General features: G+C 45.1%; 1 protein-coding gene across 5 annotated transcripts in view; it reads right to left on the reverse strand.

Moving 5' to 3' along the window:
* The window catches only part of FGF13 (fibroblast growth factor 13), a 469,640-nt gene that overhangs the window by 166,494 nt on the left and 277,299 nt on the right, over positions 1–25,847 (reverse strand). For 3 of the 5 annotated variants that reach the window (XM_045471974.1, XM_045471973.1, XM_045471972.1), the window contains exon 3: positions 16,914–17,081. The exons of the other annotated variants lie outside the window; for them this stretch is intronic. In XM_045471974.1, coding sequence (XP_045327930.1) covers positions 16,914–17,081 — 168 coding nt within the window. The remainder of the gene's footprint in view (positions 1–16,913; positions 17,082–25,847) is intronic. 5 annotated transcript variants of the gene reach the window in all.

The following is a 25,847-nucleotide window of genomic DNA, read 5'->3' on the forward strand; positions in this document are numbered from 1 at the left end:
CCCTCTCTGTCCCTCCCCTGCTCGCACTCCATCTCTCTCTCTCTCTCTCTCTCTCTCTCTCTCTCAAAAATAATAAACATTAAAAAAATTTGAAATGAAGACAGTCAAGTATTCAGAAAATGTTACTCTTCCCCATCCCCACCCCAGCTCATGCCTAGGCTTTACTCTTCTCAAAGCTGGCCCAGAAGCAAGATTAGCAGTTTCAGCAAGGATCTGGAAAAGGAGAAGCCCATGCATCACCACATGGAGTACAAAGCACTCTAGCTCTGAATCACTGAACTGCCCACCTGAAGGCAGCAAGTTCCGTTCTGACTATGTGCAGTTCTGTTAGGAAGCCTGGCAACATATTGATTCTTGTTGTATATATCTGAGAAATTTAAAACAAGAAGAGAGTTTGGTATTCAATCCATTTTTGTTTTCATTTGATGGAAAGACATATGGAGACCCAAGGAAAGAATGGATCTTGTCCAGACTTACATAACCCACCAGGGGCACTTTAGTATGATAAGGGAATAAAAGCAAGGCTAAAAAACAGGAAGCAGATAAACCACAAATGCTTTTGGAAAAAAATATTAAATTAGCTGAGAGGTGAATTTAATTCTGATTTCTGATTGTCCTTTAGAATATTAATTTTTCTGAACGTTGATATGTTTAGTTTCTCTATATCCCCTAAAACATGAAGTAATGCTTCACAAAATTCCTTTTTTCCTGATCTTGTGTTTGTGGCTATAAAGGGAACCAAGAGGATAAAGGGAAAAGTTGACGGTACATTTTTAGGGTTGTTTTAAGGACCTGGAGGGAAGCAAATAGCCCAGTGTAGCCAATGTCAGTTGAGTCTTAATGGTTAGATTTGATGTTCAAAACTTTTGAATTTTCAACTGGATATGCGAACCTATGAAAAAATATTGAGGAATACTGTCACCTCTGCTTGTCATCAGCTCTGCTGAAGTGGACTTGACAGGACCACAGAGAGTATCCTGAAAGGACCACAACACAAAGAACTTCCTGAAGTTGAGCGTGGGTCCTTTACACAAATTGATTTACTTTTTACATATGAGAGTTCTGACTCTAGGTTCATTGAAGGCAGGAGCTCTAGATCTCCTATAGGAGACACAGGGGAAAACCAAGTAGATTCTCATTAAATGACTGTGGAATGATTGATCGGACCAGAGGCCTTGGTTTTCTCATACAGAATAACGGCACTGGATTTTACTGGAAAGCCTTATAAATACTTCAGATAACTTGAAACGCTTTTGGAGAGGTCGGGGAAAGACTGGGAGGGGAAAGGCGGAATTTGGATTAAGTTCTCCAAGGAAGGAGAACATTGGTTTGGTTGTGATTAAACAGAAGCATTTGGACTGGCTTTTAAAGGAGGAGTTATTCGAAGACTGTATCTTTCTTATTTACATAGTTGTTACATAGCCAAGTGGTTCTTAACAGGGCAGTTTCTCTCCCGATGGGACATTTTTTGTTGTCACAAGCCTGGGGAATGCCGCTCAACATACCGCAATGTATAGGACAGCCCCTGAAGACAAAGAATTATCTGGCCCCCAAGGTCAAGAGTGCTAAGGTTGAGAATCCTTCTATTTTAGCTCAACACAGGGCCGGGGATGGGGTGACTGAATTAAAAAAAATAGGTCAACTACTTCTTACAGCAGGAAAGAAGTATTAAAAAATGCGCTCACTGGGTTTTAGTCCGCACGGGGTTTCCCATGTTAATTTAGTATCATTTTTAATCCAATGTTATTTGTTTCCAAGTGTTGGGATGTGTTGGCTGATTTGTCTAGGTCTTCCATATAGGAAAAACTAGGTACCACTGCATAAGGATGATAAATACCACAACTTGGAGGACTCTAGGGGTGCAGGTCCGTTTCTGATTTTCCCAGGGTTCACCCCTGTACAGTCAGCAGGAATGGTGCTAAACAAGAGAGAAGACCAAGTTCACATTATGTGTCAGATCGAACCTTCTTCCCCCTACCTGCACAGATGTACCTCCTTCCTCTTCAAAGCCCTTTCTCGGGGCCAGCAGAAGGTGAGAAAAGGAAGACAGGTACCAAATGGCCTCACAAGCCACAGGAATACACAGTCTCCTTGTTCCTCCTTGTTCCACTACTGAGACCCCACCTACATTTTACGGTACAGGTTGCTGTCTCAGCACAGATTCAACTGAGACACGGTCAGGAAGGAAGACAGCACTGGATAGGCTAAGGACAAAATTGAATGTTGTCAGGGGCATGTGCACGAATGCAGTGTTTTCTACAATGACATTTTCTGGTCTTCGTAAAAAGGGTACCGAACACAAAGGGTTCGGAACACAAAGGGTACCAAACACAAAGGGTCTGACTAGGCTCTGGTCTTAGTTTAGAAATGGGTAGCAGCAGCCCCCTGTCGTCTTCATCAGGGGTGATCCAAGTACAAGGCTTCCTTCAAGAATTTTCCCCTAAAAACCTTTCGGGCCAGCTTGCACTACAAAAGCTAATTACTTTACTTTTTTATGTTCTCATCCTGAAACCATGAAGCTTCTTTTGACTCCCTGGAGGCCGCTAAGGAAGAGTTATTTGACCTTGGACAAGGGGACACCCTGTACAGAAAACCGCCATCCAGTTTTGCACGGAAAATTAACATTTCCTTGGGATCCAAATTCGCAAACCCTAGGTGTATTTGTTCTTTTTAAACACTACCTCTTTGATTCAGCCAGAAACCTTCACTGCTAGACAAGGAATCAATTTCCATAGTCTAGCAAAAGCACACATTTGTAAAGTTGGCAGAAAACTTGCTTTATTGGAAACTCACGTAATGTCATCCTTGATTGCAGCATATTAATACAACTCCAAAGTATGTCCGTTTTTAAATACTGAACTCAAGAGGCAATTACTTTTAATTTGAATTCCCAGCGGTCCAATATTTTTAGGCTATTAAAAAATATCGAGCGAGCTTAACTACGTTAAAAAGGACAAACAAGAAAAGAATAAATCAGTCTTGGCAAAGACTTAAAACTTCAGATGCATTATGGAGAAGAAAAATCAATGACGTCTCTACAAAGACCTACCACTAAAGGAATAACAGGTACCACGTGATTCCTCATCACTCCATCCTATCGGGGGTCATTCTCACCAAGCGCGCTCCAGTGATTTATGCCAGCATTTATTCCAGTGAGAGAAGTGGAGAGACACCTGTTCTATATTGAAATGAATTGAGCCACAAAGTGCAGGTGTTAAAAGGGCTACGTAAGAGGCTTGCAATAAATCAGTAAGTCCGCACTGCATTCTGCCCACTGATCTATCCCTACTCCCTAAAGCTCAGTCCTCCCTTGGCTTCCTCAGCACCTCATTCTCCTTGCTTTCCTTCTTTCGCTTCTGACGAGTCCCTTCTCTCCTACAGCACCTTAAAATACTGGCGTGCCCCAGGGCTCGCTTCTCTGCCTCTTGTCCCTCCCTAGGTGATCTCCTCTGCTCTTGTGGTTTTAATACCCTCCACAGGCTGGCGAGTCTTAAATGTGTGCCACCCACCTGGAACTCACCCCTGAGCAATTTGAAGGCAGGATCCTGTAGTGTCTGATACACAACACTTGCTCATTAAGTGCTAAATGAATGCATGAAGGGAACATACAAATGGATTCATGGGACTTCATTTGGAAACCTGTGGAGGAGAGCTGAGTTGTCCTCGGCAAGCCCATCCTAGAACAGTCAGAACCATCCTGACTCACCAGCGAATGTATGAATAAACTCAGTCTAGGTCAGTAGAACCTATACCTGACCTACAGCAGACCTAGCCAACCCACAGACTATGAGAAAGAATAAGACTGTTCCGGTTTGAAGCCACTATATTTTAGGGTGACTTAAAACACAAAGCCAAACTGATAGACTAGTTCAAAGTCTTTCCCTTCCTTCCAGTCTTTCCTCCTTGAGGGCAGAGGCAGTGCCCCTATTCAATGCCATGCCTAGTAACCAGCTAAATGCCTAGCTTCTATAGGACAGTAAGTTTCTTTAAAATTTTTTTGATTTTTTTTTTTTGAGATGAGAGAGAGCACGAGCTGGGGAGGTGCAGAAAGAGAGGGAGACAGGAACCAAAGCAGGCTCTGCGCTGACAGCAGAGAGCCTGATGCGGGGCGTAAACTCACGAGCCATGAGATAATTGATCTGAGCCGAAGTCGGATGCTTAACCAACTGAGCCACCCAGGCACCCCTGTAAGACAGTAAGTTTCTGTTGGCAAAAACATCAATTCTGCTAAGGGTGACTGGAAGTGCTATAAGTCACTTGCTGCCCAGAATTAAGGCAAATGGCTGGGTGAACTCAGGATATCAATATTTGCTATTTGACGAGGTAACTAATGAGAGATGTTTATTGGGTATTTATTGTGGATGGACACCGTGCTATGCCTGTGGCATCTATTTAATAAAGCTCTATTCAGTAGGGATGAAATCAAGATGTATGTTTAAATGGAGTCCTAATTGGGAAGGGAGATAGATCTCTTTTAAAACACCAGTAACTGCTCCCAAAGAAAAAGCTACACCAGAATAAAAGGTTCCCAAACTATCCTGATTGGCTTAGGGGACTCCGTTTTCCTCCCTCAGTAAATATTCTGGGTATGTTTAGCCAATTATCCCCTAAGTGAACAGCTAACGATGCATGTCAATGAGAAATTTACTGACTCAGCTCATGAACCTTCTAACACGGATCCGAAATGCTATCTTCTCAGAGAAAAATCAAGTGATTATAGAGGAAAAGTGCCAGAAGAGGGAACAAAAGAGAAAAGTCACTGGTTGGCAGTGTCTATTACCCGTATGTTTTCAAATGCCCTTTGTTCCTTCCTTCTTGCATGGACAGAAGGAGATTTTGTTCACAGCCTGAGGCAGCTTGCTAGGCAGCCGACCTCACCGTCTGAATGGGCTGCTTGAGTCTGTGATGAGGCTGTGCACAGCTGGGCCGGCTGGCTGGCTCCCAGAAGGGGCTCCAGCGAAGGGACCATGTGGGCTCTCCTGTTTGTGTCTTTCTCAAGAAACGATTTTAACTAGTGATCTGCATACACGTGTGGGAGTGTGTTCGCACCTTTGCATGGCAACTAGCAACCACGAGGGGCACATTTCACCTGTCCCAGTGTGCTGTGTTTCCAGAAGGGGCAAAGCCCAAGGTGCCACTGTAAGGACAATGGCAGGTGTCTGATCCAGGGAAGTCCCCTGTGCCCACACCAGGGGAAAGGGACAACAGGAGCAAATCACTCCATTACAGACACATCTGCCCTTATCACTGCCCTATATTTGCAGACGGACCACCTTAAAAAGGGGGCCAACTTTGGTGCATGAGATCATTCCACTCCTAGGTGGTCACGAAAATCCAGCGTCAGAATGGAACCTCTTCTCTTTCCTTGGGGAGGTGGCTCATGGCAGAGCCAGTTAAGGCTGCTTTAAGGTCCAGCAGCTCCATGAGGAAAACCATGGCTTTGAAGTATTATTTTATGTAAGGAAGGACTACAGGGAGAATGACCTACAGTTAGCAGATGTTGATATAGGGAACAAAGGACAAAAGCATGTGACAAATTCAATGGTAGTATAATAGCGTTGCGTGGTTAACACACGGTAGCTACACTTGTGGGGAGCACAACATAACGCACAGAGCGGTCGCATCCCTATGTTGTACACCTGAAGCTAATGTAACGTTGTGTCTCAACTATACTTCGATAAAAATAAATAAGTAAACAAGTCATGGGGTTGAAAAGCATAGCATAGGGAATATAGCCATAGATTACCCAAATTCAAAGAAATAACGGCATTGACATTTCCAAAAAAAAAAAAAAAAAAAAGAATTAAGAACAAGAAACATATGTCAAATCTTGAGGACGCTGCTTTGTTTAGCCCTCGGCCTACTGCTTGTACCAGGATTCAAAGCGGGCTGTGGGGGAATGCACGAGAACTCTCCTGATTGAAGCACTGGGTAAGTGAATGCTGCCGAGAGGTTAAAGACAGTTCTACAGTTTTCTTCCAAACAGCACGTGTCACCAGCAGTGGAAAGGACGGTGCTGAGCTCTTCTCTCACGCCTTGCACCCGAAAGGGGGCGGCAGGTGTCAGAGTATGGGACAAGCTGAGGCAGCACAACGTAGAAGAGACCAACCAGGCTTGAGAGCGACCAGAGAGACCAGACTTGGCTTCACATCCCCACGAAGACACTTATTAGTCGTATGACTTTGAGTAAGTTATTTCATATCTTTACACTCCAGTTTCCCCACTGCGTCCTTCAAGATAGATGATGGGTCGGGAACATTAGGGATAATAAACCTGAAGTGCCTGGTGCATAAAAGATGCTGAACATCGATAGCTAAGCATCTAACCAGAGCACGATATACAACGTCCCGCACCGAATGCGCCACACGAACTCCCGAGACCTCCTTCTTCATGCTTCTGGAGGGCAATGGCCCATTTCACGCAACCTGGCTCCTCGTGAAGGTCGCACAGAACAGTATCTTGACAGGGACCCAACCCAGTTTGGCGGGGCTTTTTGGTCACGCGCCTTAAGTCGGTTCTCGCTTTGTAATGAAGGTTTCATCATCCAGGGATTTAGGTCAACGGCTGTTTCGTGAGACGATGTCTTGAGGTGGAAGATGAGGTGGCCTGAGGTGATGAAGACCCGGCCCACAGCTAAATAAATGTATATCAGCACAGTGAATAAATCTCAACTCTGATGCTACAGCGTGGAAAGCATTCTGACCAAGTCAAATTTGATGGGAATTTGCCCTGCCAACATTTTCATGTGACATCTGGGTGTTTCTCTTTGGAGAACATGCCACCTTTTTAATCTACTGTTCCTCTGAGAGCAGGAGCAAGGCGACACTGGACAAGTTACTTCCCTTAATCTGACTCTTAGTGTCCTCATCCATAACATGGCGGGAAAACAATACCTACTTGCCTCCAAGGACTGTTGCGAGAATTAAGGCAGTGTTAGGTAAAAATGCTTGGCATGTAGTAAATTCTGCTTAATTGTCAATTACTATTTTTATTATCCTTTACCTTAGGCTAGAAAGTGGGGCTCCAGCAAGTGATGAAAGAGAATTCATTGCTAATATCCGGACCTCTAGGTAACACCTAATCTTATGGAAATGCTCAGAACAAGTCTTAATAACATTTCTGTCACTGGTGGCAATTTTCTTGAGCCGAGAAAACATTCAGCAGCAGAATCAGCTCTTTAGTAATTAGAAATGACATCTTTCCTCAGTTCTAGCATTATAGGGGAGGAGTGGCTCCTGGCTTAAAGAAAGGAGATTAGGCAAGTAACCTGTTTATGTGTTTATGTTTTTTCAAAAAATATTTTAAAGTTTATTTTTTATTTTGAGAAAGACATGGGGGGGGGGAGCAGAGAGAGAGAGGGCACAGAATCCCAAGCACAGGCTCCACGCTGTCAGCGCAGAGCCTGACGCGGGGCTTAAACTCACAAACTGTGAGATCATGACCTGAGCTGAAACCAAGAGCCAGACACTTAACCGACAGAGCCACCTAGGCGCCCCATCCTGTTTATGTTTTTTATCTAAGGACAGTTTTATTGCATTCTAACTGAATTTAGCTATTCACCAATCATTATACTGGTTTTGTGTGTGTGTGTGTGTGTGTGTGTGTGTGTGTCCTAGACAAAGTCATCACCCCCTTGAAGGTAAGGGGCATTTCACCTCCTACCTTTGAGTGTTTCACTACATCCAACTCCAGGCCCACAGAACTAACAACTACCTCCTGAGTCCCTTCTACTTATGGAAGCTCCTTTTCATAGCACAGATTGAGAATGGAGTGTGGACGGCATTTCATTCCTTTCAACCTAACAGATCTCTTCTGCGCTAAAATTGCTGTTAGACAATAAACTCATGTAGAAGGCAAGAGGGGGGAAACTGGGTATATGGAGAGGCCACGGAGGGAAAAAGCATAGGCCTCAGAGGCCAGAAAAACCAGGTTCAAATCAAGTCCTGTCATTTATTAGGGAAGTGACTTAAACTTCCTGTATCTTAGTTTGGGCATCTGTCAAATGTTGGTAGCAGCCCTACCTTACAGGGATTTTGTGATCATGGCTCTAAGGTTGCTTTGCACAGTGTTCTCACTGTAGAGAGAGGCAGCTACGTGGATCCGTGTTCTTCCCCTTCCTCCGCGGGAGATCTGGACTTTCAGCCAATGTACACTTGTCGCTTCCAAAGCTGGATGGACTTGAAGATTGACCTGGAGCCATTCCAAGAATATATATCTTAAAATAGCTGGGGCTCGTAAGTAGAAATATGCTAGCACATGGCTGGAAGTGGACATGTGATTTTGATGTGTTGGAGTGAGTGCGGATATCAGCTGTGAAGCGAGACAAGGGTAAGTGTTGATAAAATGCAGGATGTTATACCTCTTGTTCCACACTTTCCCGCGGGCATTATTCAAGCTGTATATTCTCGAGCACGCTAAGAAATGCTGTAGAGTATAATAAATGAATACCTGAACCAGTGTAATATACGGTGCTAGGAACGATTTAGAATCGTGGATAGCAATTAAAGTGTCCCAATCGTATCAAAGTCAGTCTCCCATACATGCTGCTGTACTAATTTGATGCCGTGGTAGCTGGTGTGTACGTGATAAGAGGGCAATGCTACAATCACGACAGCCTCGGGTGTAACTCAGGGACAGACACCCAGGTCATGAGCAGTTTGAGCCAAATTTTGCAATCTCACCCTGGAGCGGGAGCAATCGAGTGAAGAAACAGTAGTACGTTCCTGGCATATTTGCACACTCTTCTCCTTCTCCATCTTCTTCTTCAAGTATACACATACGTGGTCCCGAGGAACTCTTCCACCCACATTCGCAAGCTGGATCATAGTTTGAGAAGACACGTGTTGCAGCAATTGCTTGCAAGAAAGGAGATTGGTCACAAGGTGGCAGATTACCACGCTCCTATGGAGAAGGCTGATTATTTCTCTAAAAGCACAGAGCAGCAGAGGCAGGAAAACTTCAGGAAGGGGTGTGTGCCAATAATGAAGCAGCAGAAAGAAATCAAGGAATCAATCCCATGTACAAGTGCACCAAAAACCATAAGATACCTAGGAATAAACCTAACCAAAGAGGTGAAAGATCTGTACTCTGAAAACTATAAAACGCTGATGAAGGTAATTAAAGATGACACAAAGAAATGGAAAAGCATTCCATGCTCATGGATTGGAAGAACAAACGTTGTTAAAATGTCTACACTACCCAAAGCAATCTACACATTGAATGCAATCCCTATCAAAATAACACCAGCATTCTGCACAGAGCTAGAACAAACAATCCTAAAATTTGTATGGGACCACAAAAGACCCCGGATAGTCAGAGCAACCTTGAAAAGGCAAAGCAAAGCTGGAGGCATCACAATTCCAGACTTCAAGTTATATTGCAAAGTTCTAGTGACCAAGACAATATGGTACTGGCATAAAAATAGACACATAGATCAATAGACCACACAGAAAACCCAGAAATGAACCCACAACCATATGGTCAACTAATCTTCGACAAAGTAACAAAGAATATCCAGCGGACAAAAAAGACCATCTCTTCAACAAACGTGTTGGGAAGACGGGGCGGCAACATGCAAAAGAGTGAAACCGGACCACTTTCTTACACCACGCACAAACATAAATTCAAAATGGATGAAAGATCTAGATGTGAGACAGGACATGGTTAACGTCCTAGAGGAGGACACAGGCAGTAATCTCTCTGACATCAGCTGAAGCAACTTCTTACTAGGTATGTCTCCTGAGGCAAAGGAAACAAAAGCAAAAAGAAACTCTTGGGGCTTCATAAAAACAAAAGGCACAGCAAAGGAAACAATCAACGGAAAGGTGTGTGTGTGTGTGTGTGTGTGTGTGTGTGTGTGAGTGAGTGTGAGTGTGTACGCATGTGTGTGCATGCGTGTGTGTTGGGAATGATGGCTACCTTACATGGCCATGAGTTCTAAAGGTCATATAAGTGCTGCCTGTCCAGCATTGCCCTCTCATCACAGGGCACCTCCTAAAGAGGCCCATGCAATCAGCATGATAAGAATGCCGAATTGACGTTGACGTCACACACCAGACCTTATGCCAAGGTGATTTTTTCCCAAGGCAGTGATCCCAACGCTGTTAGCACATTAGAATCACCTGGGGAGCTTTTTAAACACTACCTCTGCCACAAGAGATTTTGCAGGGTTTTCGTCTGGACAAGTTGTTGCTCAGGTGGTTGGTTTTGGTCTGGTGTTGGACTCAGGCATCAATATTATTTCAAAGGTCCTCAGGTGATTCCAGTGTGTAGCAAGGTTTATAGTCTTCGAAGCGATCTGAAGCAGCGTCACTCAAAGTATGGTCTGCAGACTTAGCGCTGATCTGTGAACTCTGCCACTAAGCACACTTTTTATTTCCTTCAGCTGACACTGTTTTTCCACAGCAAGACAGTAAGGCTCTCTTGATGAAGAAAGAAGGGCGTGGATTTACATTCTGGCACAAGCTCCTTATCTCATCACTGACTTGGAAGGCATAATTTCAGACCCAGCACCGATCCACGAACCACACTTTGAGGAGCACTTCCCTAAAGACAGTGGGTGGGGGCCACCATTCATTTTCTGAAGTGTATTCCTCGTCAAAGCCCAGCTTTGGCTTTGCTGGGCTTTGACGAGGAATACACTGATGCCCAGCACGGTGCTCCCCGAAGTATGTTTTGGGGACATGGATAGGTGTTACAAACAAACCGTGTTTGGTAGCTGGAAGATGTTCGCCACTGAATCGCCCAAAGTAAGATTCCTGACCTGTAAGACTCCTCAAAACCTTTCACATTCTCTTCTGATGAATTCAGACCCTCTACGAGTGGCATGGAATTTGGGAAATATGTATTTGACCACAGAATCTGTCTTTTCACAGAGATGCACGATCAGTGTTTCAGGAAACATCATTTGGAAAATATCCATTGGCTAATTATTGAAGAACATGTGAAAGAGAGTATAATTAGTCCCACGTTCTCTTCAACCAGGCCATCAAGTTATCACTGAAAACAAAAGACGAGGTGACAATTGAAGCAGAGACAGCGGCACATTCCCGTGTGTCCCCTTAATACAGGGAGACCTCCATACATTAGGGTTGAGCTGGATTTGGGCAAACAGCTAAAAGTCATTCAGGCCATGCCCTTTCGGACAAGGAACACAGCCTACCTGGCTCCTATCATGCTGGGTCAGAATGGCATATTTTCTTACGTGGCTTATCAACTGGCTGTGAAGAGAAAAAGAAAACAACAACGAGGAGTCGCTGAGGGATCAGACCCTCAGAAACAATCCCCAATGGACGGATAATGGTTTCAAGTATCAGCACTTGGATTTTCACTTTATTTTTTTAATTAAAATCGTCACCATACACTGTTATTCGGCCAATAAACCATTCAGAGCGTTCTCCCAGGGTGGTGTTATTTTAAACATTAAAAAAAAAAAACCCACAAAAAACTTGAAACGGGTCATCAGTGTTGGCTTTGCACGGGAAATATTTGCCTTCAATATTAACCAAGGAAAACCTCAGCCAAGAGAGTTGTAAAGGAGAGACCACTTCCTCTCAGGAAAACGTCACCGCCAGCTCGATGGAAACACCTAGGCTCAAGTAAGAAAGGAGGCCTGTTGCTTTAGAAAGTGAGTCATCTTTTCTAGAAATGAATGGTTGTTAGTTTCTACTGTAAAGGCCAGCCTGGAGATGGAGTTGAGATGCATATGACTAAAAAGAGAATAATAAATGCCCATCCTGGCCTGAAACTGAATTACTGGCTGTTAAGTATACTTCCTTGATCAAATTATGAGTTTTCCAGAGAGAAGAGACTATCTCCCCAAATATGACTGGATTTCGTGTTTGCTGCCATAGGTGGGAAATAGGACCCAAGAGAGAATGTGCCGTTACTAGTTTCCTGATGCTTTAGGACATAAGTTGTCTATTAAGAATTAGCTGAGGGGCACCCGGGTGGCTCAGTCGGTTAAGCGTCCGACTTCGGCTCGGGTCACGATCTCGCGTGGTCCGTGAGTTCAAGCCCCGCGTCGGGCTCTGTGCGGACCGCTCGGAGCCTGGAGCCTGCTTCCGATCCTGGGTCTTTCCATCTCTCGGCCCCTCCCCTGCTCATGCTCTGTGTGTCTCTGTCTCTTAATAATAGATAAACGTTAAAAAAAAATTTTTTTTAAAAAAAGAATTAGCTGACATGCAACAGAGAGGAACACATTTGAATACTTTCTGGGGAGAGGATAGTGTTTATTCATTACTAGTCACCAAGGCCTTCAGATTTCTGGCTTTAATTTGGCTTCAATTTGGACCGGTTTTGAAATCCTTCTTGTGACTCTGCAATTAAGCTGCCATTTGCTTCAATGAGCAAAGAAAACTCTCCGGTGCTGTTTTGTCATCCTGCAGGCACTACATCAAAGGCAAGGTGACCCTAAGTGATAGTTATTTTGAAATGAAAAGATTAAGAATAAAGTCTTGTATCTCTTCAGAGTCACCCGAACGTACGGCTCCATGTTTTTCTAATAAAAGAGGAAAACCCCCTCGATTCTCGTCCTCAAGGGGACGGATATGGAACCCAGTTACATCCGTTCTGAAAGTCAAGACGTTTTCAAGGTATCAAGCATCAGAGGTTGCTTGGTTTTTTATCAAACTAGTAAGCCAAATGCTATGAGACCCATTGCTCTCAAAAGGTTAATTATTATTAAAATGAGGAAGACAGGAGACAACAACGTTGAAGAAAAGCTAAGGATGGAAATAAAGACATTTCCCTTCGCCTGTTTCCTTAATATTCTTCTACCTTCCTCCTCCCCTACCACTGAGGCCAGACTGATGATATCCATGGGATCATATTCTCTTTCTGGTGTAAAGAAACCAAGGCAACATGAGAGTAGCAGTCATTGGCGCTAGTTACAAATATGGCCCCTTAACATTTGGCTTTCTTTTGGTTGGTAAAATCTGCCGTACCTCATCACCACTCTGGAGCACAGATTCTCTTCTCCTCCAACCAAAGTCACTACGGTTGGATGCCTCTCTGAATTAAAAGGTTATAGACGTCCTGAGGGAGATGGAATATATAGATATTTAAATCACAGGAAAGCAGGACTGTAAGAAAAAGGCCAAATGCTTGATTAAAAGACGGTGGGTGACAAACCCCTGCGCTCCATAACATTTTCCTGTATTGTGTTAACTCCTTCAAATTTACTATTGTAATCAGGATTTTTAATCCTAAAAGCAAAGGCTGGAAATCCATGATTTATGTTTCTCAGTAGATTTTCAACAGTGTCACCTTGCAAGCCCGGGTATCTTGGTGTGATTCTTTTGAACAACCTTCAAACATCAGTAAAAGCCCTATGACTGGCATTTAGGAAGCAGCAGCCATGAGGATAATAGACTGGCTTTCAAAAGTTACTCTAAATCAGTGATTTCATTTTGGCACACACGACAACGAAAGAAAGAAGAAAGCTACAAGGCTTGTTATTTTCTCTTGCCAAAAGGCTCCTGGAACAGTAAGAAAACAAGATTTTGGTAATAACCTCCCCTCTCCGTGTGGCTTTCTTACAACAGAGCGTTGTTGGTACTGAGCCACGATAGACGCTCAGACACTTGTATGTGCGTCTTCGGCCAAATTCCGGTACTCACATAAGATTACATCATAAGTGGTTTTTATGGAAATAATCACATCACTGAAAATCACAAGCATTCGGAACAGATTAAAGAACTTATTTTGGAACGGGCTGTTCAGAAATAGAAACCTGGTTTTGGCAAAGTGCAATTTGGCCTTAGTGTATCCTGAAAAGCCAGCGGGATATTTCCGTCCTTCAATGTATGATTTCACGTGCATTCTGAGGTCCCTGGACACAATACAAAAATACCTTTTAAAAGAGAGAAGACCGTGAACCATAAATAAACGATCTGTACCAAATCTCAAGCGGTCATCAACTATGAGAATAATCTGGCCCTCACAAAGACGTCACCAATCAAAAGAAACACCAAGACTTGGTCTATAATAACATAAAAAGAGTTGGTCGGTTTCTATCAATTCAGTAAGAAGAGAATTAATGGCAACTTTATCACAACGCACATAAAGCTCTTTGACCTAGTTTCATCATTTCCAAAACTTACCCCATTCAAACTTTTATTTTCCTCTCAAGTTTCAAAGAAGTTTTCATTTCGCGCTTGAGGGTTATAGAAAAACCACCTCATTAGAAGGGGGTCATACTGCCAAGGTTGGCATCGCACAGATCCTGTCCCTTGCCTTCACATGAGGTGGGACTGGTGGGCACCCACAGCCAAGGTCAATTAAGGTCTCATGCTTTGGCACAGATACCACGAGAGGAACTCTCTTCAAAATGCTTCGCACGATATTGACATGTTTCAAGGTGTGGATATAGTTTGGAACTGAGATTCTGTTTGTATTAAAGAGGCCTTTCGTTTCTACCAACTGTAACAACATGTTATAGCAACCTTAAGCGAAAACTAATGACTGTACTTTGCGGCCTCGAAAACAAACATCTTCCAGAATGACCACCGAGCCCTTCCAAACCCGCGGTCACTCCACCTCCTGGAAATGACGAGCTTTGGTATCCTACGTGAAGTAAGCATGCTCATTTGTTGGCATAGTTTCCTGATTTATCCTAGATCTCTTCCACAGCACGATCGCTTTCGTCCCCGTCTAAGGTCTTCGGGACCCTGCTAATTTGTACAGAGTGTTTTCATTTCAAGGTCTGGGTCTGCCATTAACCTGGGACCTTGTTTGAAGGGAGTACGGCGAAATTGTAAACAGTATTCAAATGTCATTCCAGAAAACCTATAATGGGTCTGATACTATTTACACATCACCCACAGGAGTGAGGAGGGAGATATTAGCTTCACTATTCCAGGGGACCTGGAGGAGGGCAAGATCAGGAAAATCAAAGCGTACAAGTGAAAGAATGACAGTCACATTAAGCACAGTGGCAGCCACTGAATGTGTGGATGAAACGACAGATTAAAAATTGTCCAAACCTTGTCTAAGGAGTTTAACTGCTACCCGTTCTCTAAAGGATTCTTCGTGTCTGAAAACATTCGTAACGGTAAACACAATATGCTCCAGATGATATTTTGCAAATTCACAGAGCCTGAAAAATTGTATGTAATAAGAAAAGGGATGGGGGTGTAAATTTAGTTATTCAACTGTATTTTCCTTAAATCTGAGTGTTGTTAAAACAATTTGAAGTAAGTTTCTAACTGCTTGCTTGACTGAATTTAACCAGGTGCTTCTTAAATTGCTTCTTTTTCTTGCTCAAATCAAAATTGGTTTTTCAGGCTGATGTGCAAGTAGAAAAACAGTATAGCATCTGTAACACGAATATTCCATTATATTATATATGTTTAATGTATATCATTATATAATAAACGGTATAGATCTCTCATACGGATACTGGTTTTATACTTGTAAACACACACTTGTAAGAAAGAAAGAAGAACAAGAGAAAACAAGCAAAACACGCGTCCGTCGTGCACAAACCTTCGGGCTCTTGTCAACTCTTTTCTTTTAGAGAAAAGAAAGCAGAAAATATTGCAGTGCATCGTATATAGTAAAGTAATTGTCACTGGTTGAAAGCTTTTGTTTCATTGAAGCATAAGATCAAGTTGGCATCTTCTGTACTAAACCACCAAAAGATTTCGTTTACTCACTGTAAAGGGGTCACCATTTACATCTCCAGATGAGCAAGGGCTGACATCAGAACTCCTACCCAAAGGAGACGGCTTGGATACCACAGTATGGGCAGTAACAAACGGAAATGCTCTAGTCTATTGCTGAAATACAAATGAACACAGAAAAACGTACACTTCTCCTTTTTTGCCGATGAACGTGGAGAACTCCATTTGGAAGCGAGGAGAAGGGAGACTCTGAGGCGTAAAGAACTTGGTACCAGAACTGTGGGCTCGAGTCAATTTGGAGTACTTTCCTTTACCCACCAAACTTTAAACAGAACCACATGGCAGTGTTTTTTTTTTCTAGGTCAGAAAGACAGCTGTAAGGGAGAGACCCACCATGTTGCAAAAGGGCAACTTGAAATAGGGACAAAGTTGCTTTTAGAAATCACACCAGAGCCATTTACGCAAAAGTGTATGCCAAAGGACAGGGGCACTTTTTGGTCACTTTCGTTGTTGTTCGCCCGGAAACCGCATCACTGGTATCTGATGTGCAGGGGACAGAGGCTGTTTCACAGTAAGTAATTAGCAACATACAGGACACTTCTCAAATGTCCTGGGGTGGGGGGGGGGGGGGGAAGGTGCGAATGCTCTTTCTAGACCGACGAGGTACTTTAGAGAGAGATTTGTAGCACGGATTGCGGTGAACACGCTATTGACCTCAGTTTACGTTACGGCAAGTGGACTTTTCCAAACCTGTACTCGAGCTGAAAGGAAAAACAAACTACTCATAGTTTCCTTGAGGCATGCATTTCACGATGGCAAACTAAGTAGATGATGAGCATTCTTCGAGCGCAATGCAGAAGCTGTATGGAGTGGAGGAGACTTAGAAAATTTGGGACAATCCTCTCACGATTTCATTTTGGAAGCATCATTCCTCAGCCGACTGCTGTTTCAGGAATGCAAGGTGATGGGAACAGACGTGGCCAGATGTTGGCTACAGGAGCAAGCGACTTCAGCAGCCAAAATGGGGCAATGTCAGGACAGCAGCGGAAAACGCTTTGGGCTACGAGAAGCAGGGGGCTGCCCGCGCGCTGTGCCAGGGATGACTGTGTTATACAGCGTCCCATCTGAGCCTGCATAACACAGTCACCGGCGAGCCAGGGGCCTCCTAACCATGTCAGGGGCCGAACAACATACAGCACACCAGGGGGGCAATGCACAGTCAAAGAAAAGAGAGAGAAAGAAAGAAGAAGGAGAGAAAACAAGCAAAACACGCGTCCGTCGTGCACAAACCTTCGGGCTCTGTGTTTTCTTTGTGGTGTACTTGCTTCAGCGGGCAGCAGAAGATTTCGTGACACTTAGCACGAAAGGGGGACTCTTTTTTCTTTAATTCCGCAGATTGGATGGAATCTTGCCGTAACATAATGTATTCCTGTGTGCCAGGGGGGGCGTCATCCAGAACTGTGGTCACCACATAACAAAATGAACTCAAGTTAGAGCTTCAAGAAAGCAGCGAACGTCTTAAATCACATCTACTCCCAGGGAAGACTAAAGAAACAACATTCCTGAGAAAAGTTGCAAAGAAAACCGTGTAACAGCTCGCTAGTGGCTCTTTTTTAGGGGCTGGCTTGAAAATAACAAAGCCCTGACTCAACTACCCATCCCTCTGTTTCGAGTTCAGATACAACATAGACATTTGCAGGTGATGTCCACCAATTATCAGCGCATTCCTTTATGCTTCCTTCCTCGGAGAACCTGGCTGGCTTCAAGTGCAACATATACCGGGCCGGACAGAAGATTCGAGGGCGCTGCTTTATTTAACCTTTGATTTGCAAAGAGAACCGGGGCTGTTGCAAATACTCTTCAGACCTTCAGAACCCCTTCACGAACACGAGGGGTTCCAGTTGCGAGCCTGACAACCAACAGTGGATCTGGATCAAAGACCTACCTGGTTGAGGAGCTGGAAGGCCAGGACCCGGTTCACTAATTTTGGCCTTAGAGCTACACCAAGCCCCTCTCGGCTCCCCTTTTCTTTCCAGACCCTTTCTGCATTTCCCAAGCGAAGACCGTGAACGTCTAGCACCCTCTCCCAGAAAAAAACCACGGGGTCCGCTTTTACGGGGTCTACCGCAGCATTCTTGAGCCCCCAAACCGCCCACCCAAGGGGGTGCAAATTTGATCCGCGTTGGCAGAAACAGGGAACTGACCCCAGGGTGGATTTTTTTTTTCCTCTTTCACACCCTTCCCAGTGAGGCCATTCCATTTTGCCAGGAGTGAGTCAGTGCCTCTAAAGCTGTGATTAATGGCAGGCTGACTCATTCTACTCCCCCAAATGCATACACTTAGCATGCATTTAGAAGGACCCATATCACCAGCAAGCTTCCTATCGGGAGAATCATGCTGCGGTGTTTGTAAACTACAAGCAGCCTACGGTTGACATTAGGTGGGACCTGAAGCTTCTGTGTTTGGCAAAACGCTCCCGGCTCGTTACCGGCTGGGATTTTAATGACCTCTTAAAGAACTTACTTTCCTGTTCGGGTAAAAATGGTATCAAAACCAACAAAACTGCCAAATTAGCATTATGAGTTTAGAACAAGTTCTTGATAGATGGCTTGTGTGTGGAACTGTTGTCTTCCTTTATAAGTCATTGAATTATGCACGAAGGTGATGAATATTTTAGTCAGCTCTCTTTCTATTTTCCTCTAGCATTCAGCAGCAGTAATCAAAAATATTGTATAGGCACACCCTCACAGTTTTCCTGGCAGAGAGTTCCCTTCATCTACTAGGAATGTGACTATAACTCCATAGAATCTCGTTGTGAAATGCACATCTTTGCTAGCAACAGCTGCTATTCAAAACATTTGCAGCCATTTCCTGCTATGAGCAGATAGTTATGATAATATAGACACTTATCAAATTCCAGCATCACAGCTGAAGACCGATTCTGGTTTTACCACCCAAAATATTTAAAGGAAACCTCCCAAACTTGGAGCCCTTTAAAAAAAGAAACTCCCATGATTATACAGAAGCTGAGAAATTCCATTCTCATGCGCCGTACATAAGAGACGTGTTTTAAGATCAAAGGACAATTGGAGCAGTGAGAAGAAGACAACAACTTTTTGATAATACACGGGGAACTTGTCATTCAGAAGCACTTGCTAGACATCAGTACATTGTCTCCCACGATCGTGTTTCAGTACCAACAATGACGTCACAAATGGGCATTTCCGGAGATTAATGGCAGACTGAAGCTAATAGCCTTTCGCTGACTCTCCAGCCATCAGCTTTTCCCAGCTGGTCATTAATTCCCAGAAAATGCCTTGCGCTGCCATCATTATTGTTTAATTAGATACAACTGGTTATCTGTAACATACAACAAAATTCTAATAAAAGCGACATGCTGACTGATACAAGAACCAGTCCCCAAATTCATCACGATGGGAAAGCATGAAGGTCACAAAAGTGCAAGATAATTGCTTTCCACAAAATTCTCGCTCTCCTGTTCTTCCTTCAGATTGAATTCAGCAAGTGCAAAAGGTGTCAAGATGAGAGCGTTTAAGGAGCCATGTGAGTAATAACCACAGGCATAGAACATTTCCTTGGAAATTGTGAACATCTGGGAGTTAATGGCTCGGCTTTGGGTCTCAGGCCGTCTCTGCTCAATGCCCCAAACATCAGTCAATTCAGGCAAAACAGAAAAAAAGTCAATGTTGCAAAAGTGACGGTGTACAGGCAACACTTCACACAGGTCTATCAAATTTTTGAACTTGAGGATATTCTGCATAAAAAATTAGAACTATTACATCAAATCCATTTATTCCCAGGGCTCCCTCAAGTAGGACAGTGGCTGTATGTGCAATGACAGCAACAGGATGGACAGGGGACTTGCCACAGGACCCCAGCACTAGGGCAGGTGGGCACCTTAATTGTATTTCTCTTAAAAAAGGGGTAAGGATGCAAAGTTTCCATGGAGCATCAGCTCTATGAAAGGGAGAGGAGGCTCGTGAAGAAGCCAGCTCATCAAAAGAGGAAAAAAGAATGCAATTCTTCTTTCCTTGGCTTAGTCTAATGTTTTCTGCCATTTTCCCCCTTCTAGTGCATTTCCTTCTTGCACATGACCGCTCTCTTTTGAAAACCACTTCTTCTGTTCATTTGAACCATTTGTCCACATGTATTCAATGACTCCTGCTACCCTCCCCAATATTAGATTTATCCAATCTTGGAGGTAGACAGATGACTCCAGTGCTGAGGTAGACAACGGATTTACACAAAGCCTCCTCCAGTTTCAGAAATCCAAGATGGTAAGAGTGGCTCGTGGTTGATCTCTGGACCATGAGGCCCGCGCTCTGAGAAAGGTTGCTGAACCCCATGACCATAGCTACCGAGGGGTGGGCCTCTCGGGAAATTGCACACACACAGCCAGTGCCCTTGGCCTTGATCATCCAGCCCACCTACTCGGGAATTCCAAAGTCCCACAGGACTGGCCGAAAGTTGGGAGAAGACGAGTGCACGCACGCAAATCCACACATCCAGACACACAGACACTGGCAGGTGGCATACTCAGACATGGAAGGGACAAGAATAAGTGACTTTAGGGGTGAGATGATAGTTAGGAGCACAATTTGTGGAAGAACTAGGGCCTGTTATAAAAGGTGTTCTGTTGACTAACCATTCAGGTGGGCAAGCCTGCATGTAGAATTGGTTTCCCAGCAGCAGGACTGGATTGTCACTAAACCATCCCCACTCTCTATGTTTCTCAGCAACCACCAAGATCAAGGACGGGGGGGGAGGGTGCGGGGGGCAGCCACGGCAAGGGAAGGGAGTTTAAGTCTAAGCCAGATGACCTGGCCTAAGCTACTCATGTTCACAGAAATACAGTATTCCCATTTTAAACTAGACCTAAAGAAAGCAGCAATCTATATCAAAACTTAGTTATTGATAAAATAAAAAAAAATGATCCCAATGCAATGCACCTTTTAAATATGTTTTTAATCGGAGAAGTTAACATTTATCCCTATGTTGACAAAACATCCAGTGGCTTTACTCCACAACTCTTACCAACAAATACAACTTTGGCTACATAAAACAACTACCCGAATATTTACTAGTATCACAAACACTACAATGTCATCCTCCATGTTATTCCAAACAAAATCTCTTTAGAGATGATTACAGAAGGAAAATAAAACTCAGGAAGGGGAAGTAACTAGACAAGTCGTAGAGTCATTGGAAAAGGCCAGCCTAGAAGCCAGGATTCCAGTGTGTTTACCGGCAAACCTAAAGTAAGACTGCTTTGTATAACTAGCGATATATTAAGAAGGCATTGGGATCTTTAGTATGACTTAGCTTAAAAGATTACCCCTGTCTCCAACAAATTTTTCTTCCTTTATTCAAAGATGGGAAGGCCACCAGAGACAGCCTAGGACACTAGACAACGCCACACAGGCACCTGGCCCCCTCACCAGGCCACTGTAATTCACAAGGCTTGCTGGCTTTAAGCTGGAAATCGTTAACAAGCCCTCAATTATTGGATGATGTTGTTGTTTTGCTTTCAAGTGAACTCTTCCCAGAGATGACTCAACATACTTAATTAATGCTACATGATTTTAAATCAAAGCAGATCTGAGATCGCCAGGGCGACGGAAACGAAATGATTGGGGCTACCCATCGAAGCCATTACACGTATGTTAGTGACTCCAACAAGCAAATACATAAAAACCCCCATGAGTCAGAAAGCGTGGCCAAATATACACATTAGCAAATGTCTTCACATAATGAGAAAGAAGGTGAGGAGAAAATGGAGTAATTGGAGCCACAGGCTGAGTTAGCTCAAGACCTCCATTTCGCCTTCCAGATAACTATCATGCACTTGATCTGTACATGATATTCAAGCTTTACTGCCACAGTGGACACGATCAAGATGGCAGGTTTAAATGTACACGAGTAACTTAAGTAAGTAATTCACTGAATGGATTTGAATACTGACGCAAAAACAACTGAAAATGCTTCTAGAAATTTCAGTTGCCTTCTTGGCAACCTCCCCCGTCTCCATTCAGCCCCCTCAACCGCCATTAGGACTTCCTCCAAACTTTGCTTGTTCAGGCCGATTTGTTCTTTTCCCGGCAGAACGAAATGCCGACTCCCTCTCATCGTGGCTTCCCACCTCCTCAGTTCCGTTACAGCCTCTTTGCTTCTTACTCACGCTAGCTGTTCCACGAGTACCCAGGATACGGTAGGCTTTTTCCTGCCTCGAGGCCTTGTCCTTGCCGTTCACTATGACGCCCCCTTTATGTCTTTCAGGGCTCTACCGAAATGTCACCCCTTCGGAGATGTCTTCTCCGCTGCCTTAGGTAGGTCTGTACTTGTCCCATCTGCGATTTGTAAATGCCCGTAGGTATGCCTGCGTGTCTGTGTGCACGGATGCGTGTGTCTTGTCTCACTCTCCCCACAAGAAGACAAGCTCTCTGAAGCAGGCACGTTATTTGTCTCATTTATCACTCTCTATGGGGGGGTCCAGCATAGCGCCTCACTGGTAATACATAGGCTTAAGAATTCTCATTAATCAAATGGAGAATGCCCTCTTTCTTCACGCAGGCTTCCCACAAAGCTAAGGTAAACAGCTCACTCTAACTCTTGATTTCCGTATTACTTGGTCGGAAATTTATCTTGTCGTGTCTTGGGACAGCTTTTTGGTTATGATCATAGGCTTTTACTAAAAAGGTAGGTTGGTAATTATTTTCTTGAAAAAAAATTTTTTTTAATGTTTATTTATTTTTGAGAGGGAGAGAGACAGAATGCAGGCAGGGGAGGGGCTGAGAGAGAGGGAGACACAGAACCCGAAGCAGGCTCCAGGCTCCGAGCTGTCAGCACAGAGCCCGACGCGGGGCTCGAACTCACGGACTGCGAGATCACGACCTGAGCTGAACTCGGATGCTTAACTGACTGAGCCACCCAGGCGCCCCAGAAAATTATTTTCATATATATGTCTTTCCTCCACAACTTACTTGACTGTAAATTCCCAGAGGGCAAGAACCATGTCTTTTGGCATCATCTTTGCTTTCCCTAACGGCCTACAATGCTTTGCACGCATAAGGTCACTGACTCTCTGGGGGACCTGTGGAATGCCACTTTGCCTCTGAGCCTCAACTTTCCCATTTCAAAAATAAGTGGTGTGGACCAGGCCAGGGTTTCTCAACATCGGCACTTTTGTCATTTGCGGCTGGAAAATTCTCTGTGTTGAGAGGCTGTTCTGTGCACCAAAGGATGTTGAGCAGCATCCCTGGCCTCTACCCGCTACATGCCGGTAGCATCCCCCCACCCCCGGCCAAGTGGTGACAACCAAAAAGATCTTCAGACACTGCCAAACATCCCTCCCTAGTGGGATGAAGGCCAAATCAACCTTAGCTGCGAACCGCCGGACATGATGATGGGTAAAGCGCCTCTGGCTTACGAACCTCTTTGTAAAGAGTGAGCGCCAATCCCAGAAGTCCCTTTGTGACCTTTGGAGATGCTCAGCATCCTGCAAGGGTTCGGCACCGGCGGAGCAGAGGGTGCTGTCAGAGGTCCCGCACACCTGCACGGATGCCCACGTTCGATCCCTGCTGCGATGCCAAGCGCGCGCGCGCGCGTATGAGCAGGACCGTGCTCCAGCTTTGTGCCACTGCACCGCCCTGCCATGTACCCCGCTCAAGTCCCAGCCGAACTGAAGCGCCTGTCACGCTCACCCAGAAGGCTTGTGAAGACACAGCCGGGGGGGGGGGGCCCTCCCTCAGAGTTTCTAATGGAGGCGGTCTGGGCTGGAGCATGAGTATCCACCCCCTAACCCGTTCCTACGTGCTGTTGACGCTGCTGGGCGAGGATCACACGTGGAGACTGACAGCCCCAGCTGCTTGGTTGGGCCTCTCCCGGCCATCTCTGCCTGTCTCCATTGTCCCGGGCCCAGTGCAAACTCCATCTAAGCCAGTGGTTCTCGGCTGTGGATGGCCATTAGCGTGACCTGGGAAACTTTCAAAGACTAAGAAACCCATGGTGCCACACCAGGTCGATTAAGCCAGAATCTCCAGGCTGGGGCTGGAGCACTGGTAGGTCCCCGAACTCCTCAGCTGGTCCAACTGCACCGTTAGGGCTGGGAATGACTATTTTAAGCCTTTCCACAGTGAAAAGTCCTCTCCCTCCCCCCCCCCCCGGAAGGAGGTCTCTGGCCCCTGATCGTCTTACTCTTGCCATTTCCTTCCACATCTCAGCCCAGCGTTGCCACATACCTCTGTGCGGGTGGGTGGGCTATGCGCTGTGTAAAACTACACGGCATCCCCACACAGCAGCTCCGCTCCGGCCTGAGCAACCACGGTGGTTTGTCCGTAGCTCTACCATAGCATGAATCCACCCCTGCCCTATGTCCTCATTCTTTTTTAAAAGTATTTATTTTGAGAGAGAGAGAGAGTGTGTGAGTGAGCATGAGTGTGGGAGGGGAAGAGAGAGAGAGAGAGAGAGAGAGAGAGAGAGAGAGAGAGAATCCCAAGCAGGCTCCACGCTGTCAGCACACAGCCTGATGCAGGACTCAATCCCATGAACCCTGAGATCATGACCTGAGCCAAAATCAAGAGTCGGATGCTCAACCGAGCCACCCAGGCGCCCTCATTATTTTTCAATGTGACTACCTCACTAGTCAGTTTTGCTGAATCGAGTCAAACTAAGCTCTATCCTTATTAGCACCCCTCAAGGTCACTGTCATGGGCTGGTGAGAACATGTGTATTTGGCCTGAATCCAGTCCTTGATGCTCCATCTTGCACCCTGGTCCCTCCTCATCAGCTTCTCTCCTATAGGTTCCTCATCCTCAGGGGCCACACAGCTATTTCAAACTTTACACATGCTACACTCTCAACCACAGTGCAGGCTAAGAACAAAACAGTCACAGAACGAAATGGTGCCCAGAATTCATCGGGAGCTTTGTTGCTGACTGGCTAAATATGTTGGTCCTTCTCTCATGACATCGCACAGTTAAGGGACTTGGGCTACACTTCCCAGAACTTGCTTCCTTGCACCCCGTAATTCAGGGGTTCTCCACCCTAGCTGCGGAATTAGAATCACCTGGGTAGCTTTTAAAACATTCTCGCCCCCAGAGATTCTCATTCAATTGGTGTCAGAGTGGGGTACGGGTCTTGGTAGGCCTTGAAACGCTTCTCAGGTGTTTCTCAGGTGCAGCTCGGGTGGCAAAGCAACGTGTCTGATTGAGGGAACGAGAGAAAAATTAAAGGCACAAGTGCAACCACGATTAACTGCAAAGATGCTTTCCTGGGCAAAGAAGGAAGGGCTGTAAAGAAACTAGGACTTTCGAGTGCTAGACCCCTTAAGTAAGTAAGGAATACAAATGGGTCTCTCACGGAGAAGGTTCCAAAAGCCTCAGGGAGTGCCAGAGGGTGGATCGGCAAAGGCCTTACAATCCATCTGTCCCGTTTTCAAACCCTGACTCTGAGACCGTTAAGTGGTCTCCACAGTGTGACCGTGGGCCAGTCGTGTATCCTCTTTGTTCACCCACAAAATGGGATGATAGCTGTTCTTAAAGGAGGGCCCTGGCCCCACAGCACAGATATCGCATGGGAGCTCGTTAGAAATGCAGGCTCTTAGCCTCGCCGAGTTCAGACCAACAGAATCAGAATCTGTCTTTTCAGAAAATTCTGAGGTGACTGCTGCGCGCCTTAAAGTTGGGACGCACCTAGAACAGTGACTGGGACCGAGTACGGGTGCGTTCCCTGCTCTCCTGAGGCCAAACAACTATCTGGGCGGCACATCAATGTGCATTTGTGGGAACCCCGCCACGGGATAGAAGAAAGACTTCTGGACTTGAGAGACCCCTGCCACCCCTGCCTACCATGACCTCGGGCACATCAATTTCCCAGCTTTCACAGACGACCTAACCGAATCACGGTGTTCAACTCCTAGCGGGGCTGTTTTAAGAATTAAGAGATGATGTGGGTGGAAGCATCTGGCACAACATCTAGCCCTGGAGAGGTGTTCCATATGCGTGAAGTACACTCCCTCAGTGTTACCTGAGGCTGAATCCAAGTTAACGTGAAAGAGCCTTTCCCCAAGAACGTGTTCACAAGTCTTGTGGGCCTCCACAAGGCTTCACGCAACCTTCATTTTGGTTTTCGAACCAAAGTAGGGGGAACGGCCCGCAGGAGAAAAAAAGATGGCTGTGCCGCCCACCGAGTAGTAAATTGACTGGC

Source organism: Leopardus geoffroyi, chromosome X, assembly GCF_018350155.1.
Source record: "Leopardus geoffroyi isolate Oge1 chromosome X, O.geoffroyi_Oge1_pat1.0, whole genome shotgun sequence".
NCBI lineage: Eukaryota > Metazoa > Chordata > Mammalia > Carnivora > Felidae > Leopardus > Leopardus geoffroyi.